The sequence below is a fragment of the Acomys minous genome, assembly GCF_964271855.1.
Source record: "Acomys minous genome assembly, chromosome: 5".
Taxonomy (NCBI): domain Eukaryota; kingdom Metazoa; phylum Chordata; class Mammalia; order Rodentia; family Muridae; genus Acomys; species Acomys minous.
In genome coordinates this window covers 98,134,513-98,160,411 of record NC_140494.1, presented here as the reverse complement: position 1 = coordinate 98,160,411, position 25,899 = coordinate 98,134,513, and the positions used below count along the sequence as shown (strand labels likewise).

Genomic DNA, 25,899 nt, shown 5'->3' with positions numbered 1-25,899 from the left:
GGTTCACACAGAGCACCTGATTTGCGTTGTGTCAAGGCATATCACCACTCGGAAACCAGACGTCACACAGAATTGATGACTTTTAGGACTGCTGTTTCAGTTCCCCATCCCCCGTGGGTACTAAAACGGAAAGGCACAGACCAGAAAAAGGAGCCGGAGGAAACTCTGCTGGGCTTTGGCAAGAAGAGAAAGTTCGAGAAAACAGATGGTAGTGCACAGAAAACTATTGCTAGTGAGGGCAGAAGGCTAGTTTGGATTTGCACTCGGCGCGACCTAGAGGGCAGGGCGGTCATGTTCAAGGGGCGGGGGCTCTGGCCAAGGGCCTGGCTGGGGCGGGCCAGCCGGCGGGGCATTTAAACCTCAGCCGATGCTCGGCTCTGCACCCTCCGTGGTCCCCGCTTCCGTCCCAGCTTCGCGTACCAGTCCCAACAAGATGCGGTCTTCCCTGGCTCCGGGTGTCTGGTTCCTCCGTGCCTTCTCTAGGGACAGCTGGTGAGCAAGGCTGGGGAGGGAGGCTGCCCGGACGTTCTGTGACTTGCTCCGGCAGCTGAGGTCTCTGCTAGTCCCAAGGGTGGGGGAGGGGATTCAAGCTCTGTTAGGCAGTGTTCCTTCAGTGTCGTAGGCATGGTAAGTTAGTAACGTAGACCTATTAATTTCACATTAACCCAGACTTCTGTGTGACCGTGGTAAAGAACAGGCTGCCCAGGAGTCTTCATCCTCTCAGGCTTACCATTTGCATCTGCAAACACAGGCGCCCAGGCAGATACCTGTGGAGTGCCTCCAAATCTAATCTGAGCATTTAGGGGAACGGAGGCCAAGGGGTGGTAGAATGTAAAAGCAGCTAGGGAGTTTAGAGCCCCTTTCAGTTTATTGATTGGACTAAGTAAGAGAAGCCAGAATCACTGGTGCTGGGAGGGGTTGTGGGTGGGGGGGATACCTACCTTGGGCAGGCCTCTGGATCAGAGCAGCAGCTGCCCCATCACTGGGTGGTCGCCCTTAAAAAGCATGGGTTGACTTTCACAGCCGCTGTCCTCAGACCACAAGGTCACCCATATGCTCTCCATTAAAGCGCTTGGAGCAGTGTGCTTGGTCTGCACGGGGTGGGGTGGGGTTTAAATTATTTTGTAGTTGCCATCATTTATAGACTAGAAAACTTAACAAAAAATAGTCAGGTAATGGCTTTTCTCGAGAAACGGATAACACAGCATTGCCAAACCTATATTCTCAAATTAAACTAATGGTCTCCTTTGGATTAGGCAGATATTTAGAGAGTGACAGTGTAGGCTGGTTTTAAAAGTGTCTTGTTTCCAGTGCTCTCAATCAGGCTAATCATTGCATACAAAATACTTTATATGGCTTATGTGGTCCTTTTTAAGTTTGAAAATATTAAATAGTTTTGTGTTTTCAGGAAGATATAAAATGACTCATAAGGATATGAACATGAGTGTATATTAGTGTATTGCCCTCATAATGAAGGAGCCAAAAGATGTCATAATTGGGTAGAAAGAGAATTCAGAAAGGAGTGGAGAGTTACTGTTTAGTGGACATGGATGGCAGTGATAGTTGCACAATATACCTGCTGCCCCTGACTTTAAATTTAAAGGTGATTAAAATGGCAAGGTTTTATGCTATATGTATTTTACCACAATTTTAAAAGCACGGTACAAATAAACTCATTTATACATTAAGACTTTTGAGGGTCTCTCACTAGTGGACATATTTTATATGACTTGTCTATTAGCTACCACTTCAGCGAATAAAATAGTTCAATGTCAAGAAAAACTAAAATCAGGATAAATGACAGAGTAGATTCAGATAACTTGAAGGTGGCCTCTCTTCAACACATCATTGTTTTCTTTATAGACTCCAGGTGGTTTTTTTTCTTTTAATCTCTAAGATTTTTGATCACACAATAAAGTGGGCCTCCTTAGATGTAATTCCGTTGTTTACTTATGTACATCAAATGAATTAATGAACTAGGTAGGTCATGTTAAGTTTGTGATGCTAAAAGTTTTCATAAGGAATCTTTGTTAAAAAATGTAAGGGGTGTGTGTGTGTGTTTCCTTTGGGTGGGGGTGATACATGTGTATCTCTGTGGAGGCCAGAGGTCAACCTCAGATGTCCTTCAGGAACCATCTATCGAGACAGGCTTTCTCACTGGGACCCAGAACTTACTAGTCAACTCCACAGAGCTTTAGGTAGCTCTAGCCTGTCTCTGCCTTCCCTGGCCTGGGAGCACAGATGCAGCCACCAGCTTGCCAGGCTTTTAATGTGGTAGCAGAGGATAAATAGCTCAGCTTGTGCAACAAGCACTCTGATGACTGGGCCACTGCTCCAGTCTTTCATAAGTAGCCTTGCTTTTTTTTTTTTAAATAGTCATTTTACTATTTATTGCCTTGAGGTAAGATGTCAAGAAACTGTACTAACCAGATTTTTATGTGCTATATCTATAGATTTGGGCAAATCCCTCTTTCTTAGGGTCCCTAAATATCCTAGGGCTTTTAGACCTGAAAAACCAAGTGACTTTCTTCTGCCTAACACCAGAAATTCAGAAAACCACTTTCCTTGGGGTGCTCTGGTAGTATTAACCCCAGACAATGAACATCAGTTCCTTCAAAGGAGCGGATAGGGTTAATCTTACATAGACATCATTGTTGAATACAACTCATGCAAGGCCTTGGCTACATAACCAGTTCATCTAAATATGCTTTTGTTAGAAAGAAGAGATTCTTATTGAAGCTTTACAAATAGCCATATTGCCCTGAAAAACAAGAAGACTCAACAACAGTTTTGTATTCTGAGGAGTTGAGTAGGAGGCTGCATTTCAGTTTATAAAAATACAGTGCCTATTAAGTTATTATGGGTTATGGATCACCTAAGAGGAAAGGAAAAGGTCTTCCTTATAGTGGCATCCTGAAAATGGAGCCCTATCATAACATTTCAAGTGTCAGTGACAATCAGTAGTAGTTTGCTTACTCCTGTGTGATCAGTGCTGGTCTTCCACATCTTGGCTTAGTATCTGGAACTCAGCTCCTCAGGAGGAACAGAAGACCTTCCTAACCATCTAATACTGTAAACTTAAAGATGCTCACGTGGGACTGTCAGGAGAGTAGGCCCTCAGCTTACAAAAATGAACTAGCACATGTCTTAGAGAGGAAAAACCTTTAGCTACAACTTACACAAATCCCGAGATGCTCTGAAGAGATGGACTATTCATTAAGAGCACAGGCTGCTCTTCCAGAGGACCCAGGATCCGTTCCCAGCACCTACATGGCAGCTCACAGCCATCTGTCACTCCAGCTCCAGGGGATCCAACACCCTCTCTCCTCCACAGAAACCAGGCATGGAGGTAGTGCACAAACATACATGCAGGCAAACACTCATACACATTAAATAAAAATAAGTACATCCTTAAGGAAATTTGATGCTCATTCAGATAATATGCAAAGACTTAAACAACAAAGAGTAAGCTTGAGGTAGGTCCTTAAGCATCTGATGTGAGGTGAAGATCAATGGCCTGGGAATATGCTCTATTTCAAATTAAAGAAATAGAATCATAGCCTCTGTAGCATTTTAGCTGATAGCTGAAATCATGGCAGGCAACTCTGCATGCTGCCATCAGACAAAGCAACATCAGGACCAGCTAGGCCTCTTGATTCTCTGCTACTCAGGAAGCTGAGGCTGAAGGATTGGGAGTTCAAGGCTAATGTGGGCAAGTAAGGGGACCCTATCTCAAAATAAAAATAGAAAAAGGCTGAGCATGTAGCTTAGTGGTAGAGCAATTGCCTAGAATATATGAGACCCTAGGCTCAACCCCCAAATTCTAAAAGAAGGACAGAAAGGGCATCTGAGCAATACAAGTACAAATAATAGCCAGGCAGTGGTGGCGCATGCCTTTAATCCCAGCACTAGGGAGGCAGAGGCAGGTGGATCACTGAGTTGGAGGCCAGCCTGGTCTACAAAGTGAGTCCAGGACAGCCAAGGCTACACAAAGAAACTCTGTCTCGAAAAACAAAAAAGGAAAAAACAAAAAGCAAAAAACCCAACAACAACAAAAAACCAAATAATCACATTATCTATATAAGTTTAATGTAGAGAAAACAGATTATATTTTAGCACCTCTCTTTTTTTAAAAGGTAAAAGAGCAAAACCTAGGTAGTTTTCCAGGACCTCTGATTTTTTTTTTTTTCGTTATTTGAGGCCCTGGCTGTCACTGAACTATTTGTAGACCAGGCTAGCCTCACTCACAGAGCTCCACCTGCCTCTGCCTCCAGAGTTCCACAATTAAAGGCGTGCACCACCACACCTGGCAGGAATCCTGATTTTCAAAATTATGTGAGACAAGTCACCAAGCCTGAGCCTGCTTTGGCAAGATTTTAACACACTCACTTTCTTCTCTTCAGACTTTCCACTCACACCTACTACAACCCAAGGCAACTCGGATTCCCATCCACAAAACACATCTCACAACTGTGCATGGCAAATGCTCTACCACCAAGCTACATCCTCAGCCCAGAGTAGCACATATCAGGGAAAATGAGGGTGATGAGGGTGAATCGTAAAGGATCCACCCCACGCCAGCCTCTCAGCACAGGCATGCACATAACACAGCCTTCTAAATGCACATCACTTGCGCACTGTCTTTTAAACACAAGGTCTCTAGCCCACACCGGCCTATGTAGCAAAGGGTGAGCTTGAATTTCTGATCCTGCTGCCTTCTCCTACTTAGTGCTGGAATTATACGGATAAGCCACCACTTCTGGATTATGTGGTTCTGGGGATGGAAGCCCAGGGCTTTTTGTATACTAAGCAAGCACTCTACCAACTGAACTACAGCTTCAGTGCCACTCACACGCTCAAGTGAGACTCTTAACTGCTAAGCTCTCCAAAGTTCAATACATACAAGGATACGAATCCTTTTACCACTCTGCTTTTAAGTTATTAACTTTTTGGAGCCTCTTTTTTTGGGGGGGGGGTTGAGATGGTTTCTCTGAGTAACCTTGACTGTCGGCTGTCCTGGACTCACTTTGTAGACCAGGCTGGCCCTGAACTCACAAAGTTCCACCTGCCTCTGCACCCTACCTCCCAGAGTGCTGGGATTACAGGCATGTGCTACCATACCTGGCTCTTAGAGCCTCTGTTTTTTCATCAGTAGAAGCTAGGTGGTCCAAAAGGATACATCTGATAGCTCATGTAAAGACACTTGGCTTATGTGGCTGAGGGAGCATCCTCAACAGATGCTCTCCTCCATTTTCCTTAAGAGTGTGAATTTAGATGCTCCCTTGTCCCAAGAACCAAGGAATTGTTGTACCAAAATGATGTTGGATTGAACTCCGGGGCTCTCAGAGAAAATGAAGACATCATGCCACCTTCTTGGAATTGGTGGTAGAGCTGGAGAGGCTCTGTGCACACAGCAGTTATCAATCTTATTTTTGCTTTGCTTTATTCATTCATTTGTTTGTTTTTGTAGCCCTGGGTATGGAACCCAGGGTCTTGTGTAAGCCAGGCAAGTTCTCTGTTCTTGAGCTACATCCTGACCCCTGAGTTAGCTGCATGCACTGGGTGCCAAAGGGTGATGATGATTCATATATTTAAGGGTCAATTGAATTGATTTGGAAGAAAACTGCCTCCTGTTAGCATGTCTGATACATGAAATATTAGTGATTAGAGGTTGAAATTGCTTGGCATGTAAGAAGCATGCAGTAATGGTGGCTCTCCCTATCACGGTTGCTGAAGATCACTTCAGATGGATGCTAGTCCAATATACATTTCCTGTGCTAAACAAAATATGAGTTGGAAACAATAGGATAAGGATTTATAGTGTGAAAGAAAATGAGAAATGAGCCCTGTCACACATTACTTTCACACGGCCCTAAGGAAAGCATCAAAGTCGACAGTAGACATGAGGAAAACAGACAGTCTTGGACTCTTCACCTGTGAACTGAGGATAACAGCAATACCTTCTCGTAAGATTGCTGAGGTTTAAATAGAAAGCATCTGGATGGATCGTATTCAGTCCTGAAGATACTACTGACTGCCGTTCTATAAGCTTGTCTCGTACTAGTTGTGCCAGGTGTTATTTGTCTTTTTTTTTTTTTTAATGAAAGGTTAGTTGCCCCATGGGACATAATTGTAAAATAAGGGACAGAAAAGCATGTAGCTTGTACAGCATTGCATTACCAGCAAGTGACCAAACTGGAGCTGGATTCAGGTTAATCTAACTCCTAAGAGTTTTGGTCTTCCCACTGTACTCCTGATGATCATGTGGGTGGAAAATAAAAAAAATTACACTGTCATTTGGCTTTAGACAAATCACTTAATCTCTCTGAGGCTGCATTTCCTTAACTATAAAAGGAAATTGGCAATACTTATATCTCAGGATATTAATGAAATTAAATGAGAAGCTTGATTTATTTATATTTACTTAGCTATTTTAATTATATATAGTTTTGTTTCTGTTTTTCAGGACAGAGTTTCTCTGTGTAGCCTTGATTGTTCTGGAATTCAATCTGTAGACCAGGCTGACCTCAAACTCAGAAATCCTCCTGCCTCTGACTCCCCAGTGCTGGGATTAAATGCATGTACCACCACCACCCAGCCTTAAAATTATATTTGTAATTGAAATAGAATTATTTCAATCACTTTCCTTCCTCTAGCTCCTCCCAGCTCCTCTCCTTCAAACCCTTCCCACACTCCCTACTCTCAAGTTGATAGCTTCTTTATCTTTGATAGCCTTTTTATCTTTACGATGTGTATGTAAATGAAAAGCGTTTTAAAGCTTAGGCTACTGTAGTTGGGATTTGCTAGGCAGTTGACATTTCGATTATGGAAGGGATTCACCTGTTGGGAGGAGGCCACTTTTGACTCTGGGAGTCTGGCAGTCTTTGTCCATGTACTGGGTATTTGGAACTCCAACCAGCAGGAGCATAGCATGTAAGACAGCAGTTCCTGGAGTGGGGCTATGAGCAGGTGGCACCAGGTGTGTGGAGGCCTTCAGAGTCTGGAGTTTCTGCTCAGTAGGCGGTACTCCACCCCTTGTCAGGACTGAGTAGACACCAGTTCGTGGTATTTCTGAGCCACCAAACACCCAGGGGATCCCTTGCCCTGGGCCTGCGTGGTTCCTTGCCTTTTGTGCCAATTTCTGCATGGGCATGGAGCGGGGGCACAGCTGACAGCACGGCATCTTTCCAGAGAGATGACTGGCTGATGCTGAGTGAACTTCCCAACGCCTTGTGAGGAGGGAAAACTCAGGACCTGGTGGAGGGAGCCGGGAGACACAGCAACTGGATGAGCAGGAATGGGTGTGGAAGGAGACAGCTTTCGCAGGCAGGAGGAGCAGGCGCTGGACTCCCACACAGTTCATGTTTTCCCTACGCCTTAATCTTCCCATGGAAGCTGGGCAGGGCTGACAGATGCGCAGTCTGTGCTGTGGAGTTGGCGAGGACAACAGAGCAGAAAAATAGCCAAACACACACCAAGAGATGCTGCCCCGGTTAGATGCTTGTGCACCCCTTTTATTTCTCAGTCACTGTGACAGTCTTGTGCAATGGCTTACTCTTTTATTTTAAAAATAAAAACTTAAGAGGTTAAACAATCTGCTCAAAAGTCACAGTAAGTTAGCAGAAGCAGAAGTGAAGACTCAGCCTCTGTTGGCTCAAGTCTGATGTCCTTTTCCCTATTCTGTTGCCTGAAGGGCTGGGATCAGTTCTGAGTCCCACAAGGCTCCTGTCTCTCATCTTATTTTCCTGCTTCCTGTAAAGAAGTGCTTGATAAGGGCAGCAGAAACAACTGCTCAAGGAGAGCTGTGAAAGCCCGGGCTGCCTTGCCCTGAAAAGGACCATGCCAAGGATGTTGGAGTAGGCTGCCCATTTTCCTGTCACCCAGCATGTGACCCTGAGGCCCATCCCCCCCACATCTTTATTATTGCAGCTCACAGCAGCTGCTTTCTGGGCTTCCTCTTTTCTCCCTGAAGTTTCCTCTTTCCCTCTTTAAAGGACAGACCTTATGCCCCCAACCCCCACCATGTTGAATGGTGATTCCTGCTCAAGCTGTGTGTACTAGTCTAGGAGGCAACCAGTGGCTTGGAGTTGTCTGCATTGTTGGTCACGATCTTTCTTTAGTCAGACTATACTAGAACTCCCACAGGTTAGGGTTAGACAGTCCCACAGTAACCCTGGCCCAAAGCACAGAAGCTGTATTGGGTCCGTGAACAGGCCCATGGAACCCTATGCTTCTCGTCCCCTTCTTGCTGGGATTGAGTGTTGGATTAGAGAGGTTCACGGGACATAAGGCTGGGCCCCAAGATCCTTCCCAGAGAAGAGACCACTGGCCAGTAGCCTCAGGAGCTCAGGACTTTCTAGATGAAGTGTGTGGCTAAAGTGATGATCTTTTTTTAGAAAAGAGGAATATATATTTGAGAAGAAAGTCAAAGCTGGGAGCCCTGGGAGCTCAGAAAGAATAGATGGACAGGGTAAGCTCCAGCCAACAGGCCTCCTGAGGGTCCCAGAGGGAAGGTCATTATCACCTTATATCCCTTATGTGGCCATCACCACATTCCCATCCACAATGTATTTGTTCAGAATACAGCTTTTGTTCAAGTGTGGAACTTTCACCCTTAATCATCCCCATCTCTCAGAGCAGTACCTAAGACCCAGCCAGAGGAGAAGAAGGACGAAAAGGCTGGGATTCCACGGGCCTGCTCCCTGACCAAAGAAAGCCCAGCCTGGCCTGTCCCCGCTTGCTCTTGTGTGCGGCAGGCAGTGACTCAGGACTCTGCCCCTGGGTGTCTGTCCCTGCCTGGCCCTTTCCCATTAGGCTATCTCCCAGCATTGGTGGAGGGTGAGGGTGGTGGCACAGCCCTCATTAATTGTGGTCTGGTTGTTACTGTATCCAGCCCTCTATCCTTTTCAGAACTTGCTGACCCCAGAATGGGCACACCCAAGAACAGGTTACCAGGTTCATTTCTTCAGAGGAAGTGCCAAGGTCGCCTGCAGCCACATCCTGATGTTGCTCTTCTAGGCTGACCCAGATTGAAGCAGAGGTGGTAGGGATCAGTGACCGAGAGGGTTTAAACCCCCAGTGCTTCTTAGGTCAGGCCTGTCAGAGAAGTAGGTCTAGAGCAGAGGAGGAGGAAGGGGCAGGGAAACACGGGGTCACTGAGAAGAGGGGCCTGTTTCTACCTCTCCAGAGATCAGAGGCTGCTGCGGGGTCATGTTGGCTGGTGGTGGCAGTGATGAGGGTACTTACAGGTGGTGTTTGTTCATTATCTATTGCTACTTTGGACACATTGTTCCCTGTTTCTGGCCCAGAATCATTCTTAGTGCAAAGTCTTAATGAAGTTGATAAAGGTATTATCGACATCCAGGGAAAGAATAAGTTGGATTGTCAGCTAGTACTTAAGAGATAGCTGGTCCCGCTCTATCTGACTTGGTTATTCAGTAACCAGCATCTGCTGGAGGAGGTGGGACTCTGAGAAGCACCACCCCTTGCTAACAAAGACTCAGAGGGCCCTGGGACAGCTCGCCCCATGTGGAGCAGTCTGGGGGCCTTCCCCGATATGTTCTTAGCCTCTAAACTGCTTGCCCAGTCCAGCTCTGCACCAGAGTGGCCAACCCTCGCCTTATGGCTCTGCAGGTCTTCTCCCCGCTGCTCTTGTGGAGTATCTTGGTTTCCAAGGGAAGGGCTTGTGAGAAGTGAAACCTGCCGGTCCTGCCCTGCACAGAGTCCTCAGCTGTCAGGCCTGTGAACTTGAGTTCTTTGAAGCCTCAGTCTAGCCCCACCCTTAACCTACCCCCAGGTTCCTAGGCCCCTTTGAATAACAGCACCTGGGGCCCTTTCCATGAACACCTGATGTGGCCTGAAAGGAGCCCTGGCTGGCAGATGGGAGGCCTGTCTCCCAACTAGGCTGGGGCCCAGCCAGTGTTATGAGTTTAACCTTCTACCCTCTAGAGGCCAGGCAAGAAGCCCCCAGAGGGAAGCAGTGCCAAACTAACACCGCATACAGCACAGCCTAGGAACCTTGGCTCTCAAGGGTCCTGTCTTTCCTGCTAACTTGGCGGTTAGGGGGTTTTGTTAAGAGGTTCGATCTAAGTTGGGCAGGCCCCTGCAGGGCTGAAAGAAGTCACAGGTCAGAATGCCAGTGCGGACTGGCTAATCTTCCTGTCTGCCCTGAGGAAGACCTCAGCTACTCAGAGTCACTTTCCTGTATGGTTGCAGACTCTCTTGCAGCTACCCTACCCACACTAAACTAGACACAGTGCATTAGCAACCGTAGGTCTTTGTGTCCTAGGAGACTCGGGTAGGCATCCTTGAGAGGTAGGGCTGATGGCATCCAAATTTCTACCAGACAAATAAAAGGCCCAACACTCCCCTTGCAAAGCAAGAGCTGCCTTTAGTCCTTTTGGATAGTCTTCCTGTGCTGATCTGAAATAGTTCCAGCCATTTAAAGTGTCCACCGGGCACATGAGGCCTTACCTGGCTGGCCTGGACCCTACCTCATCCAGCCACTTTTGCCTCTATGCTTGGCTTTGTCTCCTCTTCCAGCCACCCTAAGCCATGCAGTGTTCCCAAACCGGCAGTGTTATTTCACGCCTCTGTGCCTTCTCTGATGCTTCTTCCTGGCACACCTCCTGGCCCTGGTTGACTTAGCCATGTCCTGTTTGATTTTGACACAACACCTCCTGGAACCTTTTCCTGATACATTTCTATCCCACTGAGTTCGGTGTCCCTCCTGTGCTCCTCATGTGACACAAGGCTTCCTGCTTTTACGGCACAGTCACCCCAGTTCTCTGCCTGTTTCCCCCAGTGACCTGTGAGCTGCAGAAGGCAGGATCTGTCTTCCCATTTCTCTTGCAATTGCCAAATCCCTAGTGTGGTGCATGTGACATGGCAGGCATACCTGTGGGTGCAAGGGCAGTCTTGTTTTTTCCAAGAATATCTGAATTTTAAATTTGGACACGGGTATGCCTGTTCTCTGCAATGGCGTTTCCTAATGATGAACTCTGGATGAAAGAGGGTTGGACCAGATAAGGAGAAGCACCTGGGAACTCAGGTAGGAGAGAGGTGGGCTAGACCTTCCTCTCTGGGACTCTCCAGGTATGCGGAAGTAAAGGAGTTTGGGAATTGAGATGAAAGGGAAGGGTTCCAACAGCTGGCATGTCCCTCTAGTGCCTCTGGTTCTGTGCAGCTTATAAGGAAGGCACCTGGCATATCTGCTGAGGTGCAGCCTCTGCCTTCCTAGATAACACTGGGAGCTTTTGTTGACCAGTCATCTCTGTTCTCAGGGGATCCAGTGGGACTTGAGTTCCTAAAGGTCTTTCAGAACCAGAGAGGATCTGATATGTCATGACTGTGGCCACATAGTAAGGGCCCAGGCACCTCTCTGTGCTCAGCCAAGATGAGTGGTTACACAAGCTGAGCTGTGTGGGCACTAAAAGGTGGTACCACAGGTATCCAAGGACTAGGATGAGAGTGACATAGGTGGGGCTGGTGCCATCATGTACAACTGAAGAAGCCAGAAGCAGAGAAGGATTACCTGGTGAGTAGGGGGTGTTACTCAAAACTTGTCTGCTTTCCCCTGCATTAGGCAGCATCCCAGTTAACTACAGGGTTGCAGTTTCCTTCCATCCATTGCTTTTTACCTAGGCTAGCTGTGTACTCCCTGAAGTTTCTCAGAGAATTCTAGAAGTCCCTGAACTGGGAATCGGCTATATGGCAATTGGTAGACCTGGAAAACCTTGGTGTCACCAATCACTGGGACCGGCAAGCATCTGGAGTAGCCTTGGCTACTCCCTAAAAGAACTGTGTGATTCACATAGGTACTTGGGAACAAGTAGCCAAGGAGGTACTTTGAGATTGGCTCTCGTTATGTAGCCCAGGTTGGGCTCAGATTCCCAATCCTCCTGCCTCAGCCTCCTGAGTGCTGGGACAGCAGATGTTGCTGTTATTCCCCCCCCCCCCCCGATTTAGAAGAAATATATGTGTGTGTGTGTGTGTGTGTGTGTGTGTGTGTGTGTGTGTGTGTGTGTGTATACATATATATCAGTACAGAGAATAGAAACAGATGCCCAGGAAGGAAACTTAAGTCCAGGGCAAAGTGAGACAGGGTTTGGGAGCTCGACTCAATTCAGGCTCTCCAGAAACACCTTGTGTTTCACAAGAGGTAGCCTGCCTAACCACATGCTTGGGGGAAGTGAGTTTGGAGTTTGGAGGGCAGCGTGAGCATCCTTAGGTTCATGGAGCCAAGGGAGATGAGCGCTCCTGGGCCTGCTCACCCTTCTCCTGAGTCTCCTTCCAGGCTGGTCTTTTTGTTGGTGGGTTGTAACACAGGGCTTCGGACACATTAACCATGTGTTCTACCTCTGAGCTATACACGCCCAGTCCCATTCTGAGATCTATTTTCCACATACCTCCTGGTTCCTGGTTGCTGACTCAGCTCAGCTGATTCCTTGCTGGGAACTAGTGACTCAGCAGGGCACGGCAGGGTCCTCCCTGGACCCCTGTGTGTGGGTGAAGTGGGTATGCTGCAGTGGAAACTTGGAGAGACTCCTGATTAGACTTCTCTTTCCATCTGGCAGGCACATGAGATAAGCAGGGCAGGCACATGGGCTGTGTGAGCCACAGAGGAAGTAATGACCTTCCTCTCCAGTGGAATTAACTAGCCAGGGACCATGAGGGAGAGGACTCAGGTTTTGTCACCCGCTGTCCCAGCTGAGTCATCACTTCCTATAGTCTGAGCCACGTCTGCTGTCATCTAGGCGCAAGGGGAATATGGACCTCATTCTGCAGACAGACCCGTCTCCCCTTTAATTCCACCCCATGCCCATCTTTTCTGACATCTGGGAAATGATTTTTATCTCTGTGGCCGTACCTGTTCCACATACCCAGTCACAGGGACAGCCTTGCTCCAGTGAGACCCTAGAGGGGCTAAGGGGTTGAAAAGAAGGTGGCAGCAGCAGGGCTGGGGTCTTCCCAACACAGTTCCTTTGCTCTGAGACACTCCCAGCCCCAGGAACTGGTATCCAGAAGAGAACCTGATGGTAAAATGTTGATGTTGTTGAGGCCTTGAGGATGCTGTGGTTGGGCTTCTGAAGACCGGATGCTCCTCTCTCCTCTAGGTTTCGTGGCTTCATCCTGCTGCTCACCTTCCTCATTTATGCCTGTTATCACATGTCCAGAAAGCCCATCAGCATTGTTAAGGTGAGGCTGCTTGGCAAAGAAGAATGCAGGACATGCTGAACCTGGAAGACTTGGATGCTGTAGACCTCAGGCAATCAATCAATTCCCTTCTAATTTCCTTTATCTTGGTGCCTGGGGCATCAGACACCTATTGTTGGTGGCTCTTTCTTTCCTACAACATTTTTCCTACATGTTCCTTGTAAGTTTACCTCCCAGAGAGCACTGTTGGTTGGTGTGGGTGAGCTAAGGAGGCAGTGGTTCCAGGCGCTGTGGATTCCATCCATGAGTGTCGCATGGTCACCTTCCCCAGTTAGAGGAGGTCTTGGCAGACAGGAGCATGGCCTGTGCTATTGGCAAGCAGAGTGGGTGCCAGGGGGTGATATGACCCTTGCTCCCTTGATCCATGTGCGTCATTGCCCTGCAGAGCCGCCTGCACCAGAACTGTTCAGAAATGGTCAGACCCGATAATGACACCCACGATCTCAATGATACCACCTGGTGTAGCTGGAGTCCATTTGGTAAGAACAGAACAGGCCACATTGCTGTTCTTTATCTCCTGGTCCCTCCGTGAAAGTGAAAGAAGGGGGCTTCCTGCAGGGGGGCAACCACCCAACCAGCTTTCTGTCTTTACCATCTACTTTCAGACAAAGATGACTACAAGGAGTTACTGGGAGCTGTGGACAATGCTTTCCTAGTGGCTTATGCCATTGGCATGTTTATTAGGTAAGAGAAAGGTAGAGCCTGTGCCCACTGAGGGTGCGGGTGGGGCCGATGCTCCATACCTGTTGTTTCTCCTGACTGACCTGGAGCTGCAGGCTAAGGCTAGAAAGCTGATAGTGCCTCCATGTGGGCCTGAGGCCAAGGCCCCACCCAGACCATCAGCCCTTCTCTGTGGTCACCAAACTCTTCCTCTACCTGCTGCTGGTGGACTCCTGCTATTAGCAGCTCTTTTCCTTTGAAGCTTTCTGGACGCTCCATTTCAGGAAGTGTTGGTGGGTATGGCCAGGGTCCTCTAAGCACAACCCCAGACATGTAGATTCCCAAGGAGAGCTTACCCAGTGCTGGCTAAACTATACAAGCAGTGTACATCCTACCTAGCAGACACGGAGCTGCCTGCCAGGAATCACAGGTGGGCAAGGCAGGGTGTGGCCTTCAGGGGACTCACAGCCTAGTAGAAGGACCCTTGGCTTCACAGCTAATTGAACTGCTGGGTAGCATGCAGTGCAAGCTGGGACTGAAGACAAAGAATTAAGGCATAGGAAGAGATATGCCTTGAAATGTGGAGAACCATGGGCATTGACCATGGGGAAGGCTACCCGGGCTGGAGGCACCAGTGAGCACAGCAAGGCGAGTAGGGAAGAGCCTGCAGTGCAGGTGGAACCTCTCCCAGGGTTACCAGAAGGGATACCCTTTGAGGGAAGCAAGGGCAAGAGACAGGGCTAAAGGAAAAGGTCATTTGCAGGGGGCCTGCTCCAGGCTGTAGAAGGGGAGAGCCACGGGAGGAGTGTAGCTGTAAGGGAGAAGCTGAGGTAGGCCTGAGGCAGACAAGGCAGGTTACAGCAATGTTACAGTCAAGTGACTGCTTGGGGACAGGTGGTGTTCAGAGGCTTCCGTGATGAAAGGAGGGAGAATTCAGATTTTAGAGTGTTGAGTTTCCATTGCTTTAGGGACATCCAGTAAAGGTATCCAAAAGGCTATCTGAATATGACCCTGAAGCAAGGTGCGACACGGAATGTTTCGCATATCATGGTAGTTAGAACCATAAAGTTGATGCCAGAGACTGTACTGAAAGGAAAACAAGTGACAAGGGGTGGTCAGCCAGCAAGGAGGGACATGGGGAACAGAACTGTCAGAGTAGTGCTAAATAAAACCCGTGAGGACTGGGGTCGGTCTTGGAATGCAGTAACACACAGATCATCACTGGTCACCATGGCCACAGTGGCTTTAGCAATATGGATGGGAGAGGGAGGTGGTAGAGTGGACATAGCATTAACCTGGAGTTCACCCGTCTTTTTCTCTAGTGGAATCTTTGGGGAGCGGCTGCCCCTCCGTTACTACCTTTCAGCTGGAATGGTGCTAAGCGGCCTGTTCACTTCCCTCTTTGGCCTCGGGTACTTCTGGGACATCCACATGCTCTGGTACTTTGTGCTGATCCAGGTAAGAGCCTGTTGCCCTTGGGCCTTTGTTCCCCCTCAGAGAGAGGGCCGTTTAGGTCCCTGGCCATCCCCTGGTCACAGCAGGCAGGGACTCCGTCTCCTTGTTCCAGGCTCAGGCTCCTTTTGTCACCCTGATCAGGGCCCTGTTCCCACCTCTCAAAGTCTCGCGTGACTGGCTCAGTGAGCCCACCTTGGCTCCTACGCCAAAGCTGCATGACATGCATGAGGAGTGTGGTCTCAGATCGCACGATCTTGAGGCAGGAGAAGCCAGCTCGAGACACTGTGTGTGGACGTGGAAGTGAGGGACAGGCACAGCTTGCAGTGTAGGGCATGGAGGTCTCCTGAGCCATGACCCTGGACCTCCTCTCCGCGGGGTGCATGGGGCCCACTCTCACCCTCCTTTTCTTCTCCCACAGATCTGCAACGGTCTTGTTCAGACTACAGGCTGGCCATCTGTGGTGACCTGTGTTGGCAACTGGTTTGGGAAGGGAAAGTGAGTGTGATGAGGGAGTCGGATTGATCCTGCGCAGGGGCACAGGGTGGGTGGTGGGGGTTCTGGAGTATTGGTCAGAGGAAAAGATTAGAAAACGTGTCTTCTTGCTGGGTCTCACTCACTCAGAAGCACGTCTCTGGGGCTAAAGGGCAGTGCTGTTTCTCTCCTCTGTGCGTTTAGCCCACAGAGCAGGCAGCCTTAGTTATACTTCCCACAGCAGGTGAGTTTCCACTTTCTGATGAAAGGTAAAAAGGGCCCCACAACCGTTTTCTCCAACTGGCGTTTGTGTAAGGCTGCCTCGGTTTCTCGCCTCCGGTACTGATGGTCTGATCTGTTCAAGTCTTTGCTCTGGGGGCTGCCACACACACTGCTTTTTCGGTGTGCATGACATTTCCCCCACTAGATACCAATAGCTAAGCCCAAGTCATGGCCATTGAGAAACCCCAGGTATAGAATCCCTGGGGTAGAATCCCCGCCCCCCCACCCCCACGGTTGAAGACTACTGTTTTAGAGTGGTGTTGGTGGGGGTCAAAAGAGAAGACAAGAAGGTGATTTCCCTGTGGTCAAAGTTCCCATCTGGCTAAAGCAACCGGCCCCCAGGCAGTGCTATCATCTGCTTGACAGCAGCCTGAGGCTTTCCTGCACTGTCTTTGGGGGGCTCTGAGAATCTCAGTTGCTGGTCCATCCCAGAGGCTAGCTAGAGGCAGCCAGCCTTTTGAGCATGGCTGGGCTGGTTATTTTTCTCTATTTTTTTTTTTTAAATCTCCTTCCCTTCCCTTCTCTTCAGGCGGGGGTTCATCATGGGCATCTGGAATTCCCACACATCCGTGGGCAACATTCTGGGCTCCCTGATCGCTGGAGTCTGGGTAAACGAGCAGTGGGGCCTGTCCTTCATCGTGCCTGGCGTTATCACCGCTGTCATGGGCATCATCACCTTCCTCTTTCTCATTGAATGTGAGTGGACCCCTCCCACCCCGATGCTCTAAGGTGTGTCTATGGGAGGAGGCAGCTGGATGCAAGGGTTACTGCTCAGGGTATTGGATGACTAGCTCTGTGACCCTAAAACTGCTCTTCCATCTGACAGTTCCATAGGATTTCTGAATGTGAAAGGGGGAGAAGGGCGGCGATGTAATCTCAGTGTTTGGTCTGTAACATGTACTCTGCCTAAGGCTGTGTCTCTTACATTCAGTGCACACAGCTACTTTTTTTTTTTCCCCTATTCTCTGACAGCTCTGAGTCTATAAGGCCAGATGTTATCACTACTAGTCCAAGAGGAAGCCATAACACAATCCCTAGAAGAGGTAGGCAGGCCTAGAAAGCCTGCTCCTCTAAATCTGGGGACCAAATGGGACATGTAGGGCTAACTCTGCACTGGCTTTGAACCACTGTCAAGTGAGGGTTTAACCTATTGGCAAGTTTCTCAAAGGGGTGTTTGTTTCCCCCACCTCAGATCCAGAAGATGTGGACTGCACCCCTCCTCAGCACCATGTGAGTTTGCCATCCCAGGCCTCCTCTCTGCATCACAGGTACTGCCCATGGGAGGGCTAAGAGTGGGAGAAGAGAGCTGGGACCCGCCAGTGAATTCACAGACCCAGTGTTGCACTCTTGCCCCACAACCTGAGAGGCCTGCCAGCCCGAGAGAGAAACATCCACCTCCCCCAGGAGGGGTGTCTCCTACCTTTCTCCGGGACTGCCCTTCTCATTAGAGAAGGTTGGTACATGGCCCTGCCCACAGAAGGGATCCTCTCCTTTGCTCAGGATGACCTGGAGAAGGAACAGGACAACCCTGAGGATCCTGTGAATAATCCCTACCCCAGCAGGGACAGTAATGTGGACATTACAGCCAGCTCCTCCAAGGAACAGGGCCATGAGCCTGAAGCCATCAGTTTCCTGGGGGCACTCAAAATCCCGGTGAGATGTTTGTGGAATGAAGGGAAGAGAGTCTCTCTAGAGTTTTCCATTAGATTATAGAGGATGGGGTGCTGTGGATGGTAGGTGGTAAGGTGCCTACTTGGGAAGGGCAGTATAGGAGGCCTATCTTGACGTGACATGCAGCATTAGGCACATTGCTGTCGTTAGGACGAGGTGTGAATTTGAGGTTGCTTTGTGTGGGAGTGATAGTCATGGGGTAGTGCTTTGACACCTGTGGGGCCTCCGCTGGACTGGGGATCTCTTGACCCTCTTTCCATTGCGCCCTCTCTTGTTCTTCCCAGGGTGTGGTCGAGTTCTCTCTGTGCCTGCTCTTCGCCAAGTTGGTCAGCTATACCTTTCTCTACTGGCTGCCCCTGTACATCTTCAATGTAGGTAAGTCCAAGGGGCGTGGGTTGGGAAGAGCTGAGAAAAAGGGGGCTCTGAGGAGGCCAAGGCCATGGCTGGTGCAGGGAGGACACCATACCTGGGTTGGATCCCAGTGCACAGTCAAGGCTGAGCCCCCTGCACTGTCGCCAGCCACCTGCTCCCTTGGAGCTGTATTGGGTCTTACGATGACAAAGCTCTGCCCTGCACTCCTCTTTTCTCTAGCCTGAGTGTGGGCTGCTTGGCTCAAAGGTGGGTAGAGGTCTGCCTCGAACACCTCCAATTCAAGGAAGAGGCTGTGTGAGCTTCCTACTCCACAGACTCCAAGGCTCTTCTTCCAAGGCCATCATGGGAGTGTATGGGGGACCTCTGGACTACACTGAGGGAGCTGCCCCAATGCAGTAGCTCCTCTATACTGCTCCTACCTAAGGATGTAACGACGAAGAGAGATCACTGTGTGGTTGAAAGGGTTGCTGTGTCTTCTGCTCAGGACCTCTGGTTTGCCACTGATGGGGTCAGATACCAAAAGGCACCATGCTCTACTTTCCTGACCCCCAGGATTCTGAGAGCCCCAGTTTTACTCTTTCCTAGCTCTGCGAAAGGACAATGGCTGTCCTGCCACATGCACACATGGACTCTGCATGGGAAACCATGAAACCATAGGGATTAGTCATGACCAGACCTCAAGTTGTAGCTTGCCCCATAGCTCTGCATGAGGGGCCACCCTCTCTGATACCGGCAGAGTACCAGGGTGGTTTTGTAGGCACTGTGACCCTTTGTTTTGTGGCTTTGATGCTGACTTGAGACTATGAATCAGCCTTGAGGGCGGAGTTACAAGTCAAGCTTCTAGATGTTTCCCCTTTCCTACACTCAGGGTCCCCATCTTTCTACACATCTCCCTCTGTGGCTGTGGACATTAGCACAGCCATGCCTGCCTAGGAAGAGCGCCTATGGAGCTTGCTTCTAGGTCAGGAGTGGGTCAAGGAAATGGCTGTTTGGGCCAAGGCTCGGTCAGAACTGTTATACTCTGGGAGAAAGAGCTGGGGGGCCAGGTACTAGGCTTCCAGGAGAGGCCTTGCTCTGAAAGGGCTAGGTCATCCTTCAAGGTAGAAGAACAGTTTAGGACTTGGGGCCTGAAGGGGTATATCCCAAGCTGCTGCAAACTCACCCTGTGGCCCTAGCCAATCACTGTGGCAATGGACCCTCAGTTTCTTCCTTGGCCTGGACCAGTGTTCCACAGGGACTCTGTTGGCTGTGACATTGGAGCTTCGTTCCACACCTCCCTGAGTGGCTGGTTATGGTTTTGTGTTTTCCATAGCTCACTTTAGTGCCAAGGAGGCCGGGGACCTATCCACGCTCTTCGACGTTGGTGGCATCATAGGTGAGGCTTTGTCCTTTTGTCCTGGCAGTCTGTCTTCCCCTGTTTGCTTCTATGCAGAGGAGCAGAAAGAAGGGTCATCAGCCCATGATCCAGGCAGTGGCTCCAGAGAAGACAGGCCTCCTGATGTATTCTCATTTCTGTTTCTGCTGGGCTGAGTGGGCCTAAGAAAAATGATCATTGCACTTTGGTTTCCTGGAGTGGTGGGTGCAGGGGAAGGCTACAGAGGGAAGTGGTCTTTCTTAAGGTCAGGCTAGCACTGGGCAGGGTGATGAGACAACACTGGGCATCAGATGAGGAATGGCATGGTAGTGTCAGGGACAATGTGTGAGTGAGCGTGTGTTCCAGGTGGCATCCTGGCAGGGCTCATCAGCGACTACACCAATGGCAGGGCCACCACCTGCTGCATCATGCTCATCTTGGCTGCTCCCATGGTAAGTCCCATCTTAGCATGGGTATGCTTGTGATCGGGTGTCTGGGGCCTCATATCTGTGTGTCCAGGTCTACATCTGCATATATACCGATCTCTTTGTACATGTTCCTGGGCACGTGTGGAAAAGGGGAATCGAGAGTCAGCAGAGGACCAGGCTCTGTGAAAAGAGACTGAGACTGATAATTGATAATTGATTCTCTAGCCTTGGTGGACAAGAGGGACACCGGCTGCTTTGTGTTTTGATCAAGGAGCAATAAGGAGATTGAAGTTAGACACAGATGAAGGCATTTGGGGGAAGGAGAGATTCTAGAGCCACACCTGCCGGTGCATGCCTGTAACGCCTGCACTTGGGAGGTAGAGGCAGGGGGAATCAGGAGTTCAGGGTCTTTTCTCAGCTATAGAGTGGGTTTCAGGACAGCCTGTGTTGCATGATACTCATTGCAAAACCAACCAACCAACCAAAACAACAACAGCAACAAAACAAAAACAAAAGGGAAATTAGAGACTATCATAGTTAGACCATCCATTTCTGAGACACTCAAAGACCTGAGAAGACCGGATGTGCAAGGCAGGAAGAACAAGTGATATGTGGCATTCCAGAGCAGGCGGGGCTATTATAGACTCAGGTCTAGCCCAGCAAGAGGAAAACATCTCCTTCTTCCTTCAGATGTTCCTGTACAACTACATTGGCCAGAATGGGATAACCAGCTCCATAGGTGAGGAGGCAACATGAATCCCCCTATCCTCACACCGCCTGGCTGCCAGAGATGCTCTGCCTGAGGCACTCCATGAAGTCCGTGTGGGGCCAAGACCAGGAAGTGTTGCCCACTCTGGACTTGGGGCTGCACACGGCCCCTCATCCCTAATACTACCATCTCTTCTGTCTTCCCAGTGATGTTAATTATCTGTGGAGTCCTCGTTAACGGCCCCTATGCACTCATCACCACAGCGGTCTCTGCTGACTTGGTGAGTGGGCCACTCCTGGGCACCAGGCTGGTCTGAGGGCGTGGTCATGGGCTCTGTCCACATGTCCATTTCCCCTTCTCCCTCTCCCACCCGTTGTCCTGCAGAACCTCCATGGGCTCTTTTCTTTAACCCTAGGGCCCCATCACCACCCTCCTCATGTTAACTCTTGTCCAGTTATTTTGCTTAGCTTGGGCTGCCCCACTCAACTCTGTCTCCCCAGGGCACACATGAGAGCCTGCAGGGTAACGCCAAGGCCCTCTCCACTGTCACAGCCATCATCGACGGCACCGGCTCCATAGGTGCGTTACTGGTTTCAGCCCCTGGCAGCTGAACCCCACCCTTGTCTTGGCTGGACCCCCACGTGCAGTGCCCAGGGTAGTCAGGGAAGGTACGCATCCTGCCTTCATGAGCCTGTTGTGTACAGGTGCTGCTCTGGGGCCCCTGCTGGCTGGGCTCATTTCCCCCACGGGCTGGAACAATGTCTTCTATATGCTCATCTCTGCCGACATCCTGGCTTGCTTGGTAAGAGTTCTTGGGGGTACATTGATGTCAGTTGGGGAATGCTTAATGTCTGCAGACGAGCCCTGGCATAAAACTCTGGTGTGTGGGGGGCTTAGAACATCAGCTGTCCTTTGCTCAGAATTACTTCCTCCCATGGCGAATGCTGCTCCCATGGGTCAGCTGAGCCTGGAAGCTCAGTGTCTTCCCTTCCCTCTCTACCTTGAACTCCTCCTAGCTCCTCTGCAGGCTGGTGTACAAAGAGATCCTGGCCTGGAAGATGTCCCGGAGCAGAAGCAGCGGGTGAGTTTGCTGGCAGTGGGAAGGCCTACTTCTAACCTCACTCCTAGAACTCTACCCAGTGCTCAGTTACACTATATTTAGTCTGTGCTGGTCCATTCTGGGCCTCAGGGACACTGAAGCAGCACCCCTCCACCCCTCCATGTGCTAACCTTGTCTCTGTTGTCCCCGTGTGTCTCCATAGCTCTAGTCTGGCCCTAACCCACCCGCGATAGTATTTTCCTCAAGTCCCATGACTTCTGTGAGTATCTTCAAGTATGACTAATAAGCCACCAGAATGTGCGCTGCATGTGAATCCTCTCCTCTCCCGGATGTGATTTTCCCTGCAGCTTTCTCTGTTTCCTTGGGAGCCATACCTGGAGATTCTGGCTAGGCAGAACATGGTGCTTGTGAAATATTTTTCAGGGGACTGAGATGCTACAGAGGGCTTTGGACACACCCATGGGGCAAAGGGGCCAGAGACACAGAACCATTTCTTCTCTAAACTGAGGCTGGACTGCAGATGCCTCCCAAATGTCAGAAATCGGTCACCTGGCCCCTCTGCCTGGGCTGTGTAGAAAAGAGCAACTTACCAATCAAAGCCTCTGGGACACATTGCAGTCAGACAGTGGCTAGTCTGGTGTGGTTTCTGCCTGGTGTGCAGTGGTGGCGGGTGTGGAAATCGCAGAGGTCAGAGCCTGAGGTGCTGGTGATTTGGGTGACTGTCCCCTAGGGCCTTGCTTGGTTCTCCTTCTGGCGGAAGTATCTTACTAAGAAAAGGAGCTGGCAACGCCTGGACCTGGGCTGGTAAATGTGAAGAACCGCCCCCTGGGGTTATGGTAACCCACACAGTGTCTGGGGACTGCACTTCCACTTTAAGAAGGCAGCGTACAAGAAGAAAAGCTAAAAGCAGGAAGCAGTACTGCAACTGGAGGCATTCACCGCCTCTGTCCTGCCCTGCCCTGGAAGAAGGGAGCAGGGTCTGGGCAGCATGGTTTTTCTCCTTTCACCTATATTCTCTCGGGATAGGCTGAAGGGACCTGGAAAAGGAAGAAAAACAGAAAGGAAGTGTGGGGGGGGGAGTATGTAGCGAGCTGGTATGGAGGCCAGGTTGGGCACAGTAGCTCACCTCTTAGCCACCTTGAGAGGCTGGTACTCATATTTGGTGAAGAGCCAGTCCTGGCAGGACATAAAACTGAACCCAGGTTCGTGGGGGTAGCTTGTGTTTCTGGGTACTGTAGCTCTCCCAAGTTGGTTCTTTCTGGAAGGCCCATTAAGAAATGGACAGTGATTTACTGGAGCGGAGTGCTCGAGGCCAAGAACGTGAAGTCCCTGGACGGTCTTGGTTCCCTGCACTTATCTCTAAGACCTTGGCAAACTCCTCACTCTCTGCGTCGTTGAACATAATGGGGATGTTTTCCCCCCAAATGCCTGGTAGGATTGTTTTGAGGTTCAGAGAAAACGAGAAATGGAGTGATGCTTTTTGTAAAGTGGCCAAATGTGGCAAGAAATACTTCGTTTTCCATATTATTCTGGCGTGTTAGTGCCTGCCCAACAAGTAAAAGGGAACCCTAATTACAGGCATGAAAAGCAGAAGCCTATTAAGCTGTAGCTGACTTTCTCTCCCATCTCATCTCTCCTGTTCATGCAGGTATAAACAAATATGAGGCCTCAGTTGAAGAGCGACATGGAGGGTCCCTGTTGGGTACCCAATGTGCTCCCTATGAGCGAAAGAATGGAAACCTCCATCACAGGGGGCCAGCCCAAACCCACACTGCCACTAAAGGTACAGAAGACTCTCTGGGAAGGGACTGCTGAGCACCAAGCATGGCAAAATGGAAGTTGGAAGGTCTCAGCTCTGAGAGCTACAATCAGAAAGCAGAAGCAAGGACGTGTTCAGACTCTTCTCTTGGTTCCGAGAAAGGACCAAGGCCTGGAAAAGGTGCCTCTCTCTTTCCCATGTTAAATTATAACTTCCGTGATTGGTCTGTACCTATGAGGGACTTCGCCTTGTTTCAAAGGTGCCGGGCCTCTCTCTGTGTCTTAGTGCATGAACCAGTCTTCTTTGTGTATTTCCCCAAGTAGGACCCTCTTCATCTCTCCCCCATTTTATCCTGTCCTTAACTCAGCCACTTTGAAGCATCAGGGCGTGGTCCTGAGTACTGAATGTAGGGCGAACTCAACTCGCATGCCCACCTTCGGAGTCCAGCACCTCCCTCACCTCACCCTGAAGATGCCTCAGTGGATGAAGACACTGGGGTCAGTGCTGTAAGACTAAGGGTGCCACATACAACTGAAAATAACAGTGTGTTAAGTACTAGGTGCTCACTGCATGGCAGCTCTCCTGTAAGAACGAACAGGAAACGAATATGGACAGGACTTAACCCTGAACATAGGTGCCAAGTTTAGCAAGAAATGAGGATACCACTCGAACCATCTGAGTAACTGCCACCTAGCAGTTGCTTGGCGCCATCTTGCAGCCACCCTCTGCCTGGCATTTGATGCACATGTTCCTTCCACTCTGAGTCCCAGATCACGACCTGCCAGGCTTACCCCTGGCATTTCTGCTTGACCTCTACGCTGCCCATCAGCACCAATACAGATCTCCTTTGCCAACTGTGCCTGTGCTAATCCTTGGTGGGGCCCGGCATAACGGCAACTGTAGGGCTCAGGCAGGGCATGGAAGCACTGTCACATGACCAAGATTGGGGTTCTGGGGCTGTGACAGCTGGCATTCCCAGAGGGCATTACTCATGACAATGATAGCATACAGCACAGCAGGAGCCTAGACCCCCCCACACACACAGGATACAACCATTTCATTTACTACGATGCTGCATTGGTCAGTGTGTTAACTAGATACACTGGCCTCAGCAGGAAAATGAGAAGCTCACCTGCCCGATCCTCACCTTGGTTCTGCAGGAAACTCTCATACTCAGAACCTGGTACGGGGCAGGGGCTGACACATGGTATTCTGCTCAGCATTCACAAAATTTCTCAAGACACCTAACACTCTATGTACTTAAGGCGAAGCTGCATTACATTCACAGGCCACTAGATGATGATACCATCCCATGACAGACAGCGCACTGCCATTCCTTTGCGGAAAAGGAAGGCTGTGCACTTTCCTGACTCCCAGGCCCCTCCCCACCACGTTCTTGTAGTAGAAGGAGTGTAGAAGGAGTGGTTCTTGGAGGTCTTCTCCATCCCAGACTCACTCACTCCTCACTACATTTCTCCTGTTTCCTCTTGGAGAACGGGGCTAATAGTCCTTGTATTACAAGTCTGCTATAAAGGGAGATAAGTGTTAATCACATGTACTGCTCTTGCTTAGCAGATAAGACAGAATATGAAAATATAAACAATACAAGCAAAAACAAAACAAAACAACAACAGCAACAGCAACAACAACAACAAAAAAACAAACCCAAAAACCTGAAGATAAGCAGTGACCCAAGTTGCGGGCTACACCCTTCATCGGTCCACACCTGATGGGATAGGGCCGGGATGTGGTAGCATCTAGAGGAAGAAGTCATGGGCCTTGGATGATAATATGACAAGGCAGTGAGAAGCTGATATAAGGCTTGTGTACCCTCCTATGTTAGGCATAAGGATCAGAGTATGAGCAAACACGTGCACTCCGGGCAGCAAGTAAGAAGCCTCAGAAGATTTATGGGAGCCCAGAGCCAGGCCTCAGCAAGGAGGGCTTAGGCTGTGGGTGTAAAGAGAGGGTTGGGGGAAATCCCAACGGCTGGAGGACCACCACCCCATTGTACCCTTTTGCACTCACTTGCCAGGCCTGGTTCTCGGCACCCCTTCACCACCACCCCAGCTCTGTGCAGTCTGTTCACCAGAGGCCCAGTACCTGTCTTCTCTCAGGCCTCTGCACTCACACGGGGCTAATGTAGGAACATTACGTTAATTAGTTATTCATTTAATTTAACTTCACATTTGGTCTCAATTAAGCTTAAAATGTTCTTCCTTATAGATGCTACAATAGCATGTGTAATTAAAAGGCAATAACTCTTTGTGTTTCTCCTTTAGAGATCCACTGGGAGGCCAGGCTAGTGTGTGTGAGGAGGGGCATGGGGGGAGGAGGTGGGAGGGATGGAGCCTCTTGTAGAACTGAGCACTTTGAGGCTTGGTTAAGGTGTGAAGAGGGAACTAAACATAGGTCCAGACGGAGGGTTGGGAGGGCCGCTGCAGGGAGCCCTGAGACTAGATA

General features: G+C 49.6%; 1 protein-coding gene across 5 annotated transcripts in view; it reads left to right on the top strand.

Annotated features, from left to right (window-relative positions):
• Positions 1–224: 224 nt before the first annotated feature.
• SLC37A2 (solute carrier family 37 member 2) overlaps positions 225–25,899 on the top strand; it is a 41,853-nt gene continuing 16,178 nt past the window's right edge. Inside the window, exons 1-19 of one of the 5 annotated variants that reach the window (XR_014779277.1) lie at positions 225–492; positions 13,116–13,197; positions 13,601–13,694; positions 13,821–13,899; positions 15,198–15,333; positions 15,749–15,825; positions 16,613–16,779; positions 17,276–17,313; positions 17,584–17,736; positions 18,039–18,129; positions 19,439–19,501; positions 19,847–19,932; positions 20,599–20,647; positions 20,824–20,897; positions 21,118–21,196; positions 21,322–21,419; positions 21,634–21,698; positions 21,880–21,936; positions 23,326–23,616. Coding sequence is in view for 4 of the 5 variants with exons in the window: in XM_084781855.1 (XP_084637981.1) it covers positions 368–492; positions 13,116–13,197; positions 13,601–13,694; positions 13,821–13,899; positions 15,198–15,333; positions 15,749–15,825; positions 16,613–16,779; positions 17,276–17,313; positions 17,584–17,736; positions 18,039–18,129; positions 19,439–19,501; positions 19,847–19,932; positions 20,599–20,647; positions 20,824–20,897; positions 21,118–21,196; positions 21,322–21,419; positions 21,634–21,698; positions 21,880–21,910 (1,587 nt within the window). In the remaining variant the exon portion in view is untranslated. Of the gene's footprint in view, positions 493–13,115; positions 13,376–13,600; positions 13,695–13,820; positions 13,900–15,197; positions 15,334–15,748; positions 15,826–16,612; positions 16,780–17,275; positions 17,314–17,583; positions 17,737–18,038; positions 18,130–19,438; positions 19,502–19,846; positions 19,933–20,598; positions 20,648–20,823; positions 20,898–21,117; positions 21,197–21,321; positions 21,420–21,633; positions 21,699–21,879; positions 21,937–23,325; positions 23,667–25,899 lie in introns of those variants that run through there. The other 4 variants (XM_084781855.1, XM_084781856.1, XM_084781858.1 and 1 more) reach the window with 4 other exon arrangements.